Raw genomic sequence first — 19,130 nt, forward strand, 5'->3', positions numbered from 1 at the left:
TAAACTAAGCTAAACTGTTTAGCTTAGTTTAGTTTAGTTGGTTTAGTTTAGTTCTGTCTTTATACATTTTAGTTTAGTTGGTTTAGTTTAGTTTAGTTTAGTTTGGTTAAGTTTAGTTTAGTTTAGTTCTGTCTTTATACTAAACTAAACTAAACAGTTTAGTTTAGTTTAGTTTAGTTTGGTTTAGTTCTGTCTTTATACTAAACTAAACTAAACCAACTAAACTAAACTAAACAGTTTAGTTTAGTTAGTATAAAGACAGAACTAAACCAAACTATACTAAACTAAACTAAACTAAACTAAACTGTTTAGTTTAGTTTAGTTTAGTTGGTTTAGTTTAGTTTAGTTTAGTTTGGTTTAGTTCTGTCTTTATACTAACTAAACTAAACTAAACTAAACTGTTTAGTTTAGTTTGGTTTAGTTTAGTTGACTTCTTCATCATTATCATTATTATTATCATTATCTTCATCTCTCTATCACTCATCAGTCTGCTGCTTGTTTTCTTAATCTATCACTTTATTTATCGTCTCGGCTTCAACGTGTGAAATTCCTCCTCAGTGAAGCATCAGATCATCTGAGCAGCAGAAACCACAGAGTTTACAGACTCGACGTTACGTTTTAACTCACTTAGTTCAGTGTAATTATAATTATGTCGGTCATTTTAAGACTGAATGAGTTCAAAGCGGCGATGCCTTCAGGTGCCTCGGTCTGCAGTCAGAGTTTACAGTGATGTGACAGTCAGTGAAGATGTTTGTGACCAGATAAATAAAGAGTAGAGCTCAGACAGAGAGTAGCAGCAGCTCCTCCTCCTCCTCCTCCTCCTCCTCCTCCTCCTCCTCCCCCCTCCTCCTCCTCCTCATGTGACCGGCTGTTGATCAGCACATGATAGAGTGAATGTAAACCACAGAGCAGCAGCAGCAGAGACACGTTGCTGCTGCTGCTGCTGCTGCTGCTGCTGCTGCTGCTGCTGCTGTTCCTCTATCAGCTCCATCAGCTGCTACTAACAACAGGAAGTCCCTCACAGAGATAGAAAAAACCAGCTGCTGCTCTGGTCCTTGAAGGCAGCACGGATCTGATCAGACACCACTGACTCAGGCCTTATATTACTACTAGTACTACTGTTACCTACTATTACTGTAGCTACTACTACTGTAACTAGTACTGCTACTGTAACTACTAGTCGTAGTGGTCGTGGTTTGGTTTAGTTTAGTTAGTTAAGTTAAGTTAAGTTAAGTTTAGTTTAGTTTAGTTTAGTTTAGTTTAGTTAGTTATTTTAAAGCAGAAGTGAGTGATCCGGTCGTTTTCGCTAATGCTGCGTTCCAGGCAGGCTTTTGAAATCGTAAATTACAGCTTCAAGTCACGACTTACGACTTTGTAGCGTTTCAGGCAACCCACTCGTGTTTTTCCGACCTGTTTTACCGGTGAAAGTCACTATAACGGCCACTCGTAACTTCCGACCGGTGAACTCGTACCAGATCGAACTGGTACCACTTCACAGGTCGGAAAAACACGAGTTACGAGTTGCCTTGAACGCACCATAACAGTCCTCGTCCCTACGTCACCACATTCACGGCGTCCCTTGGCTGCACACACAGCCCTGCATGCCGTTCTCTCTCCTCATTGGATAAAAACTGTAGGATACGATAAAAGTTTTCTCCTCGGCTCAGAGCAGAGCAGAGTGACTGACAGACCCGTGTTTCAGACCAAACACTCTATGTAAGTGATTGCTGTCGGAAGATATAACTATTTAAGACTTATATTAACACAAATATATCACTTACTTCTGCTCTAAGTTAATTTAGAGAGTCCTTGTCCAGAGGTCAGAGGTCACAGAGTTTTATTAAAAATATTAATATCAGAGGAAAAACAGGAAATAGTTGACTTCTGACTTTCTGCCACAGCTGCTGCACCGTGTGTGTGTGTGTGTGTGTGTGTGTGTGTGACTGTGTGTGTGTGTGTGTGTGTGTGTGTGTGTGTGTGTGTGTGTGTGTGTGTGTGTGTGTGTGTGTGTGTGTGTGTGTGTGTGTGTGTGTGTGTGTGTGTGACTGTGTGTGTGTGTGACTGTGTGTGTGTGTGTGTGTGTCTCTGTTCTGCTGTCTGAAGACGAATATCTTGGAGGACGTGATGTCATAGTGTCAGCTGAGCTCCTCTCTGATTGGACGACAGCAGGAGAGTGTCGTTGACCCGGTTATAGGCCGTCGCCTTGGCAACGAGACAAATAAGACTTTTCCTTTATGATCCACTGTAGAGACGTGTGTGTGTGTGTGTGTGTGTGTGTGTGTGTGTGTGTGTGTGGGGAATGAAAACAGGTTTAATCTGATGGAGGAAGTTTGTGTAGGACAGAAGGGGAAGTGTGTGTTTGTATATGTGTGTGTGTGTGTGTGGTCAGGACTCAGTTCCTCAGACACACACTCTGCTCCTCCGTCTCTTCTCTTCTCTAACACACATTCACTGTTAAAGGGATAGTTCACCCAAAATTCAAATTTCCATATGCATGTCCATATAATGGTTGAGAACGGAGCTCACTTTTCTTCGTCCAAAAAGACACAAAAAACATCCAAATACCTCCATACTGCTCGTCTGTAATGTCCCTCTTGTATTGAAGCCCCGACATGAGAAATTGTTCCGAAAAAAATTAAATAAGTCTATATTTTAAGCTTGTTTGTAGCGGAAGCTCCCAGCACTGCTCTTCCTGGTCCGTCCAAATCTCGCGATTTTGATTTGCACCGGTGTCAGTGCAAATCACGCGAGATTTGGTGAGTAGATAATGAGTGAAATTAGAATTTTGGGTGAACTATCCCTTTAAACATTATTGATCTGTGATTATTGGACACTGATCAGATTCACTACTTTAATCTGGACTATGTTTCTTCATTATTAAAGGTGTACAGAAATGGCCGTTTGTCCTGTTTGTCGCGCCGAGTTTTCACGAGCTGCAACACGAGTTTACCCGAGTGAGGAAAACTAATTTGATTGGTCGTTATCGAGCGGGCGGGATATTCAAAGCTTGGGGCGAGCCCGAGCTCCCTGTGTGTGTGTCTCAGTCGTTTGAATGACGGATGACGGATCCAATATCAGTGGCTGGTGAATCGTGTACAGGCTGACGTATAATCCGTGCGCCTGCATTATCCAATGCGGGGAAAAAAAAACACACTTTCATCCCGGATTTACTCAAAAATAGAATTTTGCACAAAGTTTGGCCTACAACGTCTGATAGATGAGTTATTACACTAATTTTATGACCCAGAGTGGGCTCAAATTCAGTTTTCTTTTCTGTACACCTTTAATAGATTCAGTTTGATATTAATTTCATTGTTTTATTATATTTACTCTATATCTAAATGTGTTAGCAGCCGATCAGTTCTATTGATTATTGATTATAGATAGAGACGGATGTGAAGACTGACGGAGCAGAAACACAACGCAGCGTCGACTCTCTGTCTCCACTTCCTGTGTGTTTCTCCTGCTGCTTCACTTCCTGTTGCTCAGAAACCAGTTTCACTTCTCTACAGCAGCAGCTCAAATCTGACCACTTCCTCCTCCTTACTCATTACTCCTCTTTACTCCTCCTCCTCCTCCTCCTCCTCTTTACTCCTCCTCCTCCTCTGTTTGAATGTCTCTAACGCCACATCATCATCATCACACAGTGTAACGGCTCTGATCTGAGCTCCTCCCACTTTTCTCTCTGACGACTGAACTCATGTGATGAAGCAGCTTCAACTTTCCTTTTATGGAGAAACATTTGTCTCTTTATTATTCAATCAGATAGAACAGATCTGCAACCAAAAAATAGAGATTTGAGTGTCAAAAAGTGGAAAGTTACTGATTTATAAGTGAAATGATAATACTCTTTTACTTACAAACTGAAGTTTTGATTGAAGTTGAAGAAATATGCTCTCAAAACAACTCTTTTGGAATTGCAACCTATTCTTTTTTTTATTGTTTTTTCTATTGGTTTTTGATTTTACATGTAAATGAACAAACAGTCAAACAATCAACATGAAGACCTATAGACGAGTACAAAAGTATCAAGGGGAAAGTCAAAGCGCACATAGGGGGACTGGTAAACGCCTCCAGTCCAGAAAGTGAGAAAAAAAAAAGTATTCTGATAGTCCAGTCTGAGATGACCTGAAGTCCGGTCTTATGGTTTTTTGCCAATTATCAATAAATACCTCTTTTTGTGTTCTTAAATTAAAAGCAATTCTTTCCATTACAAAGATGCTGTACACAATATCAATCCATTCATCTACACTAGGGACCTGGAATTGCAACCAAATCTCTTTTTAGTTGCAAATTTATTCTATTTGATTGAATAATAAAGAGATAAAGGTCTCTGCATGTCCTTTTAGTCTTTTAATAACAACCTTTATTCACCAGGTGAATCAGTTCAGAACTAGTTCTCATTTACAGTGACGACGACATGTCAAATCAAACACACTTCAAACAATGAAACATTCATGTAAAACTCTGTTGTTATAACGTACAGCAGTGGTTCTCAACCTTTTGTACATCAAGGACCCTAAATTGACACAAATTAGACCACGGACCCCCATTGGACTAAATTTAGAAGTAAACACCAGAAATACACAAATATTTGTTCTGAGACTGAAGAACATTACTTTTTTTATACATTTAAATTAGGGCCAATGAATTTTTGGAAATATTATAGAGAAATTTCTGGAAAAAAGTGGTCCAATTTCTCCAAAAACATTTAAACATTTCTAGGAAGAAGTGGTAAAAAAAAATTGTCAAAAAACAAACAAAAATGTTCTTAAAAAAAGTGGTAAAATTTCTCGTAAAAAATGTTCAAAATAAAAAAGTAAAAATTTTCTAGAAAAAAGTGGTACAATTTCTAAAACAAAAAAGTTTATAAAAAAAAAAACTTCTAGAAAAAAGTGGTAAATTTTCTCATAAAAAAAAGGTTAAAAATAAGAAAGTAAAAATGTTCTAGAAAAAAGTGGTAAAATTTCTAAAACAAAAAAGTCAAAAAAAAATCTAGAAAAAGTGGTAAAATTAAAAAAGAAAAAAAAATTCCAGAAAAAAGTGGTACATTTTCAAGAAATAAATTGGGGACCCCCTTCAGATCTCTCAAGAATCACTGATGTACAGAACAGGAGATAGCTGAGCTTCCACTTGTCTTGTTGCTTCATGTCTTTGTTAATAAAGTTATATTGTTACTAGACGTGGCTGTAGTCGGTCCACTTCCTGGTTGGTTTTGTGGAGCTGTTGAACAGTTTGTGTTGTTGTGTAGGATGAGGTCACACTGCAAAAACTCCAAATCTTTCCTAGAATATTTGTCTTATTTCTTGTCAAAATGTCTCATTTCTAGTCAAAACTAATCTCTTTCCACTTTAAATAAGACTCATCACCTAAAAATTAACTTGTTTTTAGATCATTTTCACTTGTTCCAAACAAATTTTCACTTGAAATAAGTAGAAAAATCTGCCAGTGAAAGCAAGTTTTTAATAAGAAACTTGCTCCACTATCAGATTTTTCTACTTATTTCAAGTGAAAATCTGCTTGAAAGAAGTAAAAAGTGTCTAAAAACAAGCTGCTTTTAATGTGATGAGTCTTATTTTAAGTAGAATGAGATTTGTTTTGACTAGAAATAACATTTTGACTAGAAATAAGACAAATATATGATAAGATTGTGAGTTTTTGCAGTGCAGAAACATGTGTCAAACATGATAAGAATGTTTTAAAATAGAAATAAAGTAGAAGTTCAGCAGCTTCCTGTAGAAACTCTGAGCTGCAGCTTCCTCCCGCAGCCTCTATCTACCTGCTGTGTGTGTGTGTGTGTGTGTGTGTGTGTGTGTGTGTGTGATCCGTGAAGAGAAATAAGGGCCTCGACCTCCACAGTGTGTGTGTGTGTGTGTGTGTGTGTGTAGTCCTGATGTGTATCTGTAAAGGAGTTTCTCTGTGTCCGAGTCTGAGACACAAGTTTAAAAAAAACCAAAACATTAAAAAATCCTGTGGGTGATGAAGAACGTGTTGTCACGGCGACAGATTAAACAACACTCGAGTTATTTAACAGAGGGAAGTAAAAAACAACACACATGACCGACAACAACACACACACACACACACACACACACACACACACACACACACACACACACACACACACACAACATGACAGAGGCAGAAGCAGCAACATGAAACACAAAGACACAAAACTAAACTAAAAGAGACAAATCTGACGAGAAGAGACACAAAGAGACACAACACGGCAACTACACAACGATACAAGAAGATCATGACACACAAAGACACACACACACACACAGACACACAACCAGTGTGACTTCCTGTCTGCGGCTCAGATTCAGATTCTCCTCTTCGTGTCCAGAGTCACAGTCGTCCCCTCAACTCCATCTATTATAAACACAGCAGCTGCTACACACACACACACACACACACACACACACACACACACACACACACACACACACACACACACACACACAGGCCTCTGTATCGTGGGAAGGATCTCTCTCTCTCTTGTGTAACGTCCTGGTCTGGTTTGATCCTCTCTCTGAGACTTGATCATGTGTAGTTGTTGTTGTGTAGTTGTTGTGTGTAGTTGTGTGTAGTTGTTGTGTAGTTGTGTATTGAACCTCTCTCTCTCCTCAGCCCCCCCTCATCCAGGCCATCTTCAGTGGAGACCCCGAGGAGATCCGCATGCTCATCTACAAGTCTGAAGACATCAACGCTCTGGTGAGGAACGGGTTAACACACACACACACACACACACACACACACACACACACACACACACACACACACGTCTTCAATCTTAAAGGGCAACTTCGTTTTTTTTCAACCTGGGCCCTTTAAAGGAGACATTATGCTGTTCTATATTGTAGAACATCCTTAAGGTCCTTTCACACCAGCCTCATAAACCAGCCTCTCGCGGAAATGCATTTCATTTCATTTCATTTCATTTCATTTCATTTCATTTCATTTCTGAGAGAGTCTGGCCTCATTCCCCCTGTAAGCGTTTGGGCTGGGCGGGAGTAGTAGCGTTGACAGACAACCCCATTCAGCCAATCAGCAAGTTGGTGTAGTGACTAGGGCTGTCACTTTTTATTCCACATTCGAATATTCGTTCGAATGTGGGGGGGAAAGGTTCGTATTGGAGCAGTAATGAGCTGCTCGATATGCAGGCTGCAGCAAAGATACTCTATTTACCGTCTTTGGCTGCAGTGCCCGGTGCCTGCATAGCGCCGCGGAACGTCCACCGGACGCGGAAGGGCCGCGAACAACAGCCGAGAAGCGGAGCCAGTTTACTTTCTGTGCCCATATTAACCGCTGGTGTGGTGTCGCGGCGTGCACGCAGCTGGGCAGGAAGTCAAACATGAAACAACGAGAGTATCCGGTCAATTTTCAAAATAAAACACCGCGACTGTGTGTGCTGCGGCAGCGGTGGCGCAGGGGGGGGGGGGGGGGGGGGGGGGGTAATATTTGAATATATCCGAATGAATTACGGGTCATTCAATAATCGTTCGAACCTCATTTTTCTAAAAGCTGACAGCCCTAGTAGTGACAGGGCTTTGCACCAGGAGATAGCTGAGCTTCCACTTGTCTTGTTGCTTCATGTCTTTGTTAATAAAGTTATATTGTTACTAGACGTGGCTGTAGTCGGTCCACTTCCTGGTTGGTTTTGTGGAGCTGTTGAACAGTTTGTGTTGTTGTGTAGGATGAGGTCACACTGCAAAAACTCCAAATCTTTCCTAGAATATTTGTCTTATTTCTTGTCCAAATGTCTCATTTCTAGTCAAAACTAATCTCTTTCCACTTTAAATAAGACTCATCACCTAAAAATTAATTTGTTTTTAGATCATTTTCACTTGTTTCAAACTAATTTTCACTTGAAATAAGTAGAAAAATCTGCCAGTGAAAGCAAGTTTTTTGTGCTTGTAATAAGAAAGAAAAACTTGCTCCACTATCAGATTTTTCTACTTATTTCAGGTGAAAATCTGCTTGAAAGAAGTAAAAAGTGTCTAAAAACAAGCTACTTTTTAATGTGATGAGTCTTATTTTAAGTAGAATGAGATTTGTTTTGACTTTGCACCAGCCGGTCCCTGATTGGCCAACGTGCTGTGTCAATCACAGCGGTGATGCTGATTGGCTCTAAGGCCTTCTGAGGGTTTCAGGCCAAACCTTTACAGCGGAGGCCAGACTCTCCCTCAGAATAAAATGAAATGCATTTCCACAAGAGGCTGGTTTACGAGGCTACCTTCACACCAGGGACGTGACGAACAAAAGACACGAAATTGCAAAATATTTGGCGGTGAATATTTAGCATCAAAACCGTCAGACGTTACGGTCGCGCACCGCCCCGTCCGTCGAAGCTTCGATTATCAAAATATGATAATCGGGTCAGCCCTAGTATTTAGCAACAATAACAACTTACTAACACAGAATTGTATCTATACATTTCAATGGTGCCGACTTACCTTATTAGCATAGTAATACTTTTTATTTTTATTTTTACCGATGTTACACCATTGTTACTGTTTACTCTATGTAGCTAACTAAGGTAAACAATAACAATAGCATAGCATCGGTAAAAGCTAGCGAGCGAAGGAAAGAATTACACTTTCTCACTTCCCTTCGTCATCATGGATGTAGCTGCTTATGTACAACTTAAAGGGATAGTTCACCCAAAATTGAAATTTCCCTCATGATCTCCTCCCCCTCATGTGGACTAAGGGCTGGGAGAAGTTTCAGAGTCCTCCGTGGCTTCTCTGATTACAGGGGGTCTCGGCGTAGCAGTGCATGTCCATATGACGGTTGCAAATGGAAACCAACTGTCTTCATAACAAAAAGACACACCAAAAAACATCCAAATACCTCCATGCTGCTCGTATGTAATGTCCGTCTTGTATCGAAGCCCCGAAATGCGAAATTGTCCCGAATTTTTTTTAAATTAAATTAAATAAGTCTGTATTTATGAGCAGCATGGAGGTATCTGGATGTTTTTTGGTGTGTCTTTTTGTTATGAAGACAGTTGGTATCCATTTGCAACCGTCATATGGACATGCACTGCTACGCCGAGACCCCCTGTAACTCAGAGAAGCCACGGAGGACTCTGAAACTTCTCCCAGCCCTTAGTCCACATGAGGGGGAGGAGATCATGAGGGGAATGTGATGTGTTGACACCATAGACTGTAAAAAGAATGGACGTAGCATCCGTGACGTCACCCATTGGTTTTGGGGAGTCGTTTTTGTGACTCCAACATGGCGGCCTGAACAGCGCCATGTTGGATTGGCCGGCCGAGAACCCGCCCACTGGCCTCGAAGCAGCTGTCCACGGAGCTGCTCGGACCTGTCACTCAACGTTTCCGCGCCCTAATTGGCCAGAGTTTTAACCTAATAACATGGGGGTCTATGGAGAATGCTGCTTTCTGACACCAGCCCCCAGAGGAAGAAGAGGGGATTGCAGTTTGTTGAACGCGGAAGTGACTTCACTTCTCAGACCCACAACTGCCCCCTTGGTTGACACCAGCTCAGCTCATGTTGCCTCACATCGGGTTTGTATCAGTCAGTTTCATGAATGGACTTCCTGTGTCCACTGCTCCCATGTGACATCATCCCTGTCCTGTGTGTGTGTGTGTGTGTGTGTGTGTGTGTGTGTGTGTGTGTGTGTGTGTGTGTGTGGTCCACGTGGTAACGGAGCTGAAAACAACCAGTGTGTCACCGCTGACCGAGTCCAGACACCTGTTGTAGTTGAACTCTGTTAAAGTCTCTCTGAGCGCAGAGGAAATGATCTGAGTGATGAAGACAAAACATCAAAATATCCTTTTAGAAAATAGATGTGAGAAAAACAATAGAAGATGTGATGAAAGCAGAGTTTTTAATCCTGAACTCATCACACGTTCAGTTAATAAATAAATAAATAAATAAATCACATGAAGTGAGTTTAACCTCAGGACTTTCAAAATAAAAGCCCTGGTTATAGTGTTATTACAATCAGCTGACTTCTTCTTCCTCCTCCTCCTCCTCAGGACCCAGAGAAGCGTACTCCTCTCCATGCAGCAGCCTTCCTGGGCGATGCTGAGATCACTGAGCTCCTCATCCTCTCTGGTAAAAAAAAAAAACACAGCATTAACCCTTTAGTAGCCTGGTCCGTCACCTTAAAGGGATAGTATCATTTTTTTTAAAAGTGGGGTTGTATGATCTCCAAATAGCCCCTAAGTACTTTAATTGCAGTAGAAGACTCTCTGCACTCCTCCCGTTGGCAACGCCAGCCCATAATAGCCCTGCCCAGAGATTTACAACATACATTGTGAACAGACCCAAAGAAACGGCCTATTTTCACAGCCTAAAAGAGGTTTTTTGAAGGGCTGGAAAAAATTATATTATAGCGAACAATGGAACTGTGTATTTCTTTCCAGGTAAAACCTCTTTTAGGACGTGAAAATAGGCCGTTTCTTTGGGTCTGTTCACAATGTATATTGTAAATCTCTGGGCAGGGCTATTATGGGCTGGCGTTGCTAACGGGAGGAGTGCAGAGAGTCTTCTACTGCAATTAAAGTACTTAGGGGCTATTTGGAGATCATACAACCCCACTTTTAAAAAAATGATACTATCCCTTTAATGTGTCCCCAGAGACACTTGTGTTGTTGTTGTGTGTGTCTTCTTATCTCTCTAACCCGTGTGTGTGTGTGTGTGTTGTTGCTCCTCCATGTTTTCCTGCAGGAGCTCGGGTCAACGCCAAAGACAACATGTGGCTCACACCGCTGCACAGAGCGGTGGCGTCTCGGAGCGAGGTGAGCACACACACACACACGCACGCACACACGCACACACACGCACGCACGCACACACACACACACAGAGGGGGCACAGGTGTGTTTTACCTGAAAACACAGGAAACACACAGTCAGCAGGTTTTTTTCATCGTCGTCGTCTCTCTGAGCTTCAGTGGATGTGGGTCCAAGTTTTGACTCAGCAGCTTCGAAACAGGTAAAACAACCTGAGACACAGAGAGGACGGAGGTTCAGATGTTCACATTACACCTGTTCAGGTAAAATATAGACAAGACAAAATATGACAGACAAGACTGTGGACTGAGGCTTTGATACTTTCACAGTATTAATATAGAACCTAGAGCTGCTTTTTAATCACACTACACATGGACCAGGGTCTCTGCAGGTTTCACCAGCTCAAATCTAAGACTTTTTAAGACCTTTTTAAGACCATTATGGATGTAATTTAAGACCTATCATGACAAATGAAAGATGTACAAAAGAAATGCGGAGTCACAAAATTAGAAATTGATTGAAATATATAAGTTGCGTGTTAGACTTGTTTGTAGTTGAAAATACATTCAATAAAGCACAATGAAGTGTCGCAGGAGCATTTTAGTGAGCATTTGCGGCAGCGATTTTTTTTGTTGTGATTTTCCCGGTTCGCACATGTATTTTTTTAGGGGTCTAAAACAATTTAAGACTTGAACACAATAATTAAAAAAAAAATTCAAATTTTAGACTTTTTAAGACCCCGCGGATAGCCTACCCTGTGGACATCTACCTTTATACTGTATGGAGCTTTAACACAAACATCTACCTTTATACTGTATGGAGCTTTAACACAAACATCTACCTTTATACTGTATGGAGCTTTAACACAAACATCTACCTTTATACTGTATGGAGCTTTAACACAAACATCTACCTTTATACTGTATGGAGCTTTAACACAAACATCTACCTTTATACTGTATGGAGCTTTAATACAAACATCTACCTTTATTTTGAAGGAGCTTTAACACAAACATCTACCTTTATACTGTATGGAGAATATTTGTCTCATTTCTAGTCAAAACTAACTTCTTTCCACTTTAAATAATAAGACTCATCACCTAAAAATGAACTTGTTTTTAGATCATCATATTTTAACCCTCCTCTCTCTCTCTCTCTCTCAGGACGCGGTTCGTGTTCTGATCCGTCACTCTGCCGACGTCAACGCGCGGGACAAGAACTGGCAGACGCCGCTCCACGTCGCCGCGGCCAACAACGCGCTGCGATGCGCCGAGGTCATCATCCCGTTGCTAAGCAGCGTCAACGTGTCGGACCGCGGCGGCCGCACGGCGCTGCACCACGCCGCCCTCAACGGCCACACGGAGGTACTGCAGCGCGGTGGCGTGTTGTTGTGTTGTTGTGTTGTACTGCAGTGTGTTGTTGTGGTGTTGTGTTCACTGCAAAAATTCAAAATCTTACCAAGAATATTTGTCTTATTTCTAGTCAAAATAAATCTCATTCTACTTAAAATAAGACTCATCACATTTAAAAAGTAGCTTGTTTTTAGACACTTTTTAATTTTTTCAAGCAAATTTTCACTTGAAATAAGTAGAAAAATCTGATAGTGGAGCAAGTTTTTCTTTCTTATTACAAGCACAAAAAACTTCCTTTCACTGGCGGATTTTTCTACTTATTTCAAGTGAAAATGTGTTTGAAACAAGTGAAAATGATCAAGAAACAAGTTGATTTTAGGTGATGAGTCTTATTTAAAGTGGAAAGAGATTAGTTTTGACTAGAAATGAGACATTTGGACAAGAAATAAGACAAATATTCTTGGAAAGATTTTGAGTTTTTGCAGTGTTGTAGGGGAGAGCCGCTTCAATAGTAACGCGTCACGGTTGTAACGTTCACGTTTTCACTTGATTGGCCGATGCGATCGAGACGTCATTACGTCAGGATGTGACGAGGACCGTAATACACATGCCCAGGAAAGTGCAAGTGTTTTCCTCCATGCTGCGGTGAGATATCTTCGGAGAAGCTGGTTTTTCGCAAAATAAGAAAAATTCACTCCCACATTAGCTTTTGACTACAGATTTTTTCTTTAATGTTACAGAGCTAAAATCCGCTTGGGTGTCTTTATGTATATGTTAGTCACTAGTTTGCATCGTTTTAACACATAATTATTGGTAGGTGTGTTCTGTAAACAACGCCAAATGGACGGTGCTCCGAGCGGCGCATTTGTAACACATATTGTTGCAATAAAACTTGTGCAAACCGACTGATTTTCTTTTGCATAGACTCTAAAAAAAGAAGTGATTTGAGGTGTTGCTACATGTTTGACCCAACAGGGGTCAGTGCAGGTATAGGCTATGAATGGGACTCTTAATGCTGCGTTCGATTGCACTCGTTGGAAATTACGACTTCCGAGGTAAATGCGTTTCATTGCACAACCTCGGAAAACATGGCCGGTCACCGTGGTGATGTTTGTTTGGATGTCTTTCGAGCATCAGAAAGTACTGCTGGGGGAGGATATTAGCTATTTGAGGGAGAGGGAGGGAGCGAGAGAGAGAAAGAGCAACGCTGCTTCTGAAAAAAGAAAAGTTCCGAGTGTAATCAAACGCAGCATAAGTGTTCGCATGCATTCACACAAACGCTCCAACTGTGTTAATAATATACAATATTTTTATAGGACATTCTTAGTGTTAAAGAAACGTTAAGCAGTTCCCTGAATGAAACATAATTGATTTGACCTGAAAACGATGAGTTTAATGCTACTTTTTAGCAGTGTTACAATTATCAAACCCGCTGTTACAATCAAGATGCACCAGCGCTTCAGTTGTAACATCGGACACAGTCCACTTTCAGTTATATTACTCAAGACCTCTTTTATTAATTGAAAAACTGTAAGTCGTTTTTGACAGCAGACATGTATCGGTACTTTGCCTGAAAATATGACATGTAGATAAAACGATCTCTGTGTAGTAGAGTGAAAAGTGAAAAACGTTACAATTGAGGCGGCTCTCCCCTACTGCAGCGTGGTGGTGTTGTGTCATTGTGTTGTTGTGCTGCAGAGGAGCAAACAGGAAGTGAAGCTGCTTCATTCACTAATGTGCTGAATCTAAAATTAACAGTGAGAGGCGTCAGATCTGTGTTTATCTGCTGTTATATAAAGAACCCACACACACACTGATGTACGTGTCTTTGTGTGTGTGTGTGTGTGTGTGTGTGTGTGTGTGTGTGTGTGTGTGTGTGTGTGTGTGTGTGTGTGTGTGTGTGTGTGTGTGTGTGTGTGTGTGTGTGTGTGTGTGTGTGTGTGTGTGTGGTCTGTGTACGTAGATGGTGAACCTCCTCCTCACTAAAGGAGCCAACATCAACGCCTTCGACAAGAAGGACGGACGAGCGCTGCACTGGGCGGCCTTCATGGGTACGACGCTACACACTGCTGCTCATGGCATACTATTATATACTTATATTATATTATATTATATTATATTATATACTTATACTATATTATATTATATACTTATACTATATTATATTATATACTTATACTATATTATATCCTTATATCATGTTATTTTATATCCTAATATCAAATTATATTATATCCTTATTATATTATATTATATTATATCCTTATATCATATTATATTATATTATATTATATCCTTATACTATACTATATTATATTATATCCTTATATCATATTATATTTTATATTATATCCTTATATCATATTATATTATATTATATTATATCCTTATTATATTATATCCTTATACTATATTATTATATCCTTATATCATATTATATTACATCCTTATATCATATTATATTATATTATATCCTTATACTATATTACATTATATTATATCCTTATATCATATTATATTATATTATATTATATTATATCCTTATTATATCCTTATACTATATTATTATATCCTTATATCATATTATGTTACATCCTTATATCATATTATATTATATTATATTATATCCTTATACTATATTACATTATATTATATCCTTATTATATCCTTATACTATATTATATTATATCACATCCTTATACCCCTCCAAGGGGGTTGTCGTCCCTCCACTTCGTGTCGGGCCGAACAACGCCCCTTAGCCGTGGTATAATGAGCATATACCACGGCCTGGAGTGATATATTGCTTAAATATCCTTATACTATATTATATTATATCACATCCTTATATCAAATTATAGTATATCATATTATATTATATTATATCCTTATACTATATAATATAATATAATATAATATGATATAAGGATGTAATATAATTTATATTACATTCTTATATCATATTATATTACATCCTTATATTATATTATATATCCTTATATCATATTATATTATATTATATTATATTATATCCTTATACTATATTATATTACATCCTTATATCATATTATATTATATATCATGTTATGTTGTATCCTTATATCAAATTATATTATATTATATCATATTATATTATATTATATCCTTATAGCATATTACGGTATATTATATACCATGTTATTTTATATCCTTATATCATATTATATTATATCGTTATATCACACAGTAAACATAGATTAACATGATCACACATCACGTTGGAAACATGAAGCAGAGTGAAGGTTTTTATTTTCACCAAAACAAGACAAACAGGAAGTTACATCACATTCAGTTTGACAGTGACCTGATGATGTCATTATGTTGGGCTTAACTCACATATTTCACTAAATATCTATATAAGTAACTACTTTTATTATGTTTTATAGTATTTCTATTTCATTTAGTTATAAAATCATGTTCTGACCTGTATTACTGTTGTTCTTGGACCTGCAGGTCACCTGGACGTGGTGTGTCTGCTGGTGAGTCAGGCAGCAGAGATCAGCTGTAAAGACAAACGAGGCTACACGCCGCTGCACACGGCCGCCTCCAGTGGACAGATCGCTGTGGTCAAACACCTGCTGAACCTGGCCGTGGAGGTACACACACACACACACACACACACACACACACACACACACACACACACACACACTGCAAAAACTCAAAATCTTTCCAAGAATATTTGTCTTATTTCTTGTCAAAATGTCTCATTTCTGGTCAAAACTAATCTCTTTCCACTTAAAATAAGACTCATCACCTAAAAATTAACTTGTTTTTAGATCATTTTCACTTGTTTCAAACTAAAAATCTGATAGTGGAGCAATTTTTTGTTTTTATTACAAGCACAAAAAACTTGCTTTCACTGGCAGATTTTTCTACTTATTTCTTTTTTTTTTTTTTTTGTAATTTATTTTTTATTGACATTCAGAAACAGACATTCACAGCATATACATCATGTGAACATACTTCTTACATCTGTTGTCTGCCCTAAATGCCGGAATTTATTTTAGTTTATATCCAAGTTATGAGAAGAAAAACTTACAACCATAACAACAATTGAAACAAACAGACAAAAAAAAACTATGTACTGGTAGGGAGTGATCTTTCTCATATATCATAACTATTGGTTTGTGAAAATAAAATCCGGCCTATGTGGCGTGACATATTTGACCCAGTTTTCCCAATATGATGTAAATTTCTCCAATTTGTGATTAACAAAAGCTGTTATCTTTTCCATTTTATAAATGTCCATTGTGATATCCATCCATATATTTATGGTTGGGCTCTCCGGTGATAACCATTTTCTGGTAATACTCTTTTTACAGGCCACCAGCAAAATATTTACTAAATGTTTATCTCTTTTCGGCCATTCCTGAGGTATGTGTCCAAAAAACATAGTCTTACTCTCAAGGGGTATTTCACATTTGAAGATATCCTGTAGAGCGTTGTGTATTTCTCTCCAGTAGTCCCTCAAGACAGAGCAGTCCCAAAAAATATGGTAGTGGTTGGCACTTTGATTTCCACAGTTCCTCCAGCAGACAGGAGAGTTATTATCATAGTGAGACTTCTGGGAGGGTGTAATAAAGTACCTAATTAGGCTCTTCCAGCCGAATTCCCTCCACTTTTGCGAGCTGGTACACCTCCATTGATACCTCCATATTGCCGTCCATTCTTCCTCAGATATATTTATCCCTCCTTCCTTCTCCCATTTTATTTTAATATATGAAGTTGAATGTGATTTCAAATCCAATAGACCCTTATATAGACATGAAACAGTTCTATCAATAGTTTCTGAATTATAGCTTTTTATAAACAATTCAATCAAACGTGTGCTTGTCTTTGTTACATTTTTCATCTTCGCATCAACATAATGCCGTAATTGCAGATATCGATAGAAGTCTTGTTTTTCTAATAAATGTGTCCTTTTAAGCGTTTCGAAACTGACCAATTTTCCATCTTTCATTATACTACATAGGACTGTTATACCCTTAGCTATCCAGTCCTTGAATCTAGAATCCAGTTTATTAGGTGTAAACTCTGACTCGTAAGCACACCATTTAAGAGCTGTAATATTGTTCTCGAGTTTATATTCCTTTATGATAGTTTTCCATGTTTTAAGGGTCCATTTCACCCATGGGTTATCAATGTTATTTATATGGGTTTGTAAATTGTTATCAGCTAAAGTTGCCTGAATGGGAATGGACAACATTTTTTCCTCAAGGTTTTTCCATTGGGCAGTGTATGACGGGTTACACCAGCATATCACTGCTCTCATCTGCGCTGCAAAATAATAATATCTGAAATAAGGCAAGCCCCATCCTCCCTTTTGCTTAGCCAGCTGTAAAGTTTTAAGGCGAACCCTGGGTCTTTTACCTTGCCATATATACCTAGATAACATCTTGTCCCACTCGTTAAATTGATTTTGGTTAATCTCTATTGGCAGGGTTTGAAATAAATATAAAAATCTTGGCAATATATTCATTTTGATAGAGTCAATTCTGGAGCTAAGGCTAAAGAAGGGAATTAAATTCCATCTTGCTATGTCGTCCTTTATTTTTTTATGTATGGGTAGATAATTCTGTTCAAATAATTTTGTAAGATCTTTTGGTAGGTTGATGCCTAGGTATTTAAAAGACTCTGTTTGCCATGCCAGGGGGTTTTTCTACTTATTTCAAGTGAAAATTAGTTTGAAACAAGTGAAAATGATCTAAAAACAAGTTAATTTTTTAGGTGATGAGTCTTATTTTAAGTGGAAAGAGATTAGTTTTGACTAGAAATAAGACATTTTGACAAGAAATAAGACAAATATTCTTGGAAAGATTTTGAGTTTTTACAGTGTATTTGTCTCATTTCTAGTCCAAACTAATCTCTTTCCACTTAAAATAAGACTCATCACCTAAAAATTAACTTGTTTTTAGATCATTTTCACTTGTTTCAAACTAATTTTCACTTGAAATAAGTAGAAAAATCTTTTTTTGTGTGTGTGCTTGTAATAAGAAAGAAAAACTTGCTCCACTGTCAGATTTTTCTACTTATTTCAAATGAAAATAGACTTGAAATATATAAAAAAGTGTCTAAAAACAAGCTACTTTTTATGTACAACTATATGTATATGTATAAATATACATATTCTAAGTATAATAATGAGATTAGTTTTGACTAGAAATAAGACAAATATTCTTGGTAAGAGTTTGTCTTCACTGTCCCACTCAGCTTCACACTTGAGGAAAATGACTCACACTCTGTTCAACTAACACAACAACGGCTCTTATTGTGTTGTCACTGACCAGATGGCCCCACACACACACACACACACACACACACACACACACACACACACACACACACCCTCTCTGACTCTGTGTCCTCTGGCCTCAGATCGATGAGTCCAACGCCTTCGGGAACACGGCGCTCCACGTGGCGTGCTTCAACGGCCAGGACGCGGTGGTGAGCGAGCTCATCGACTACGGCGCCAACGTCAGCCAGCCCAACAACAAGGGCTTCACGCCGCTGCACTTCGCCGCCGCCTCCACGCACGGAGCGCTGTGCCTGGAGTTCCTGGTCAACAACGGCGCCGACGTCAACGTGCAGGTACGAGGGCAGGTGGGCAGGGGGTCAGGGGTGTCACTAGGTAGTGTTGTAGTACTCGAGAAGGGTCTTGGTCTCGACTGCATTTTTAATCGGTCTTGTCTCGGTCTCGGTCGAGCCGGTCTCGGGATTTTTCGTCAAGACCAGCCGAGACCACAGCTACACTGCAAAAACCCCAAATCTTACCAAGAATATTTGTCTTATTTCTAGTCAAAATAAATCTCATTCTACTTAAAATAAGACTCATCACATTAAAAAGCAGCTTGTTTTTAGACACTTTTTACTTATTTCAATCATATTTTCACTTGAAATAAATAGAAAAATCTGATAGTGGAGCAAGTTTTTCTTTCTTATTACAAGCATAAAAAACTTACTTTCACTGGCA

The 19,130-nt window shown here is 38.9% G+C and overlaps 1 protein-coding gene across 3 annotated transcripts in view; it reads left to right on the forward strand.

The window, feature by feature from the left end:
* The window catches only part of ankrd44 (ankyrin repeat domain 44), a 54,238-nt gene that overhangs the window by 6,977 nt on the left and 28,131 nt on the right, over positions 1–19,130 (forward strand). For all 3 annotated transcript variants that reach the window (XM_083996382.1, XM_083996383.1, XM_083996384.1), the window contains exons 2-8: positions 6,634–6,717; positions 10,011–10,089; positions 10,705–10,775; positions 11,933–12,133; positions 14,085–14,172; positions 15,611–15,753; positions 18,536–18,748. In XM_083996382.1, coding sequence (XP_083852508.1) covers positions 6,634–6,717; positions 10,011–10,089; positions 10,705–10,775; positions 11,933–12,133; positions 14,085–14,172; positions 15,611–15,753; positions 18,536–18,748 — 879 coding nt within the window. The remainder of the gene's footprint in view (positions 1–6,633; positions 6,718–10,010; positions 10,090–10,704; positions 10,776–11,932; positions 12,134–14,084; positions 14,173–15,610; positions 15,754–18,535; positions 18,749–19,130) is intronic.

The sequence above is a fragment of the Trachurus trachurus genome (assembly GCF_905171665.1).
Source record: "Trachurus trachurus genome assembly, chromosome: 21".
In the NCBI taxonomy this organism is placed as follows: domain Eukaryota; kingdom Metazoa; phylum Chordata; class Actinopteri; order Carangiformes; family Carangidae; genus Trachurus; species Trachurus trachurus.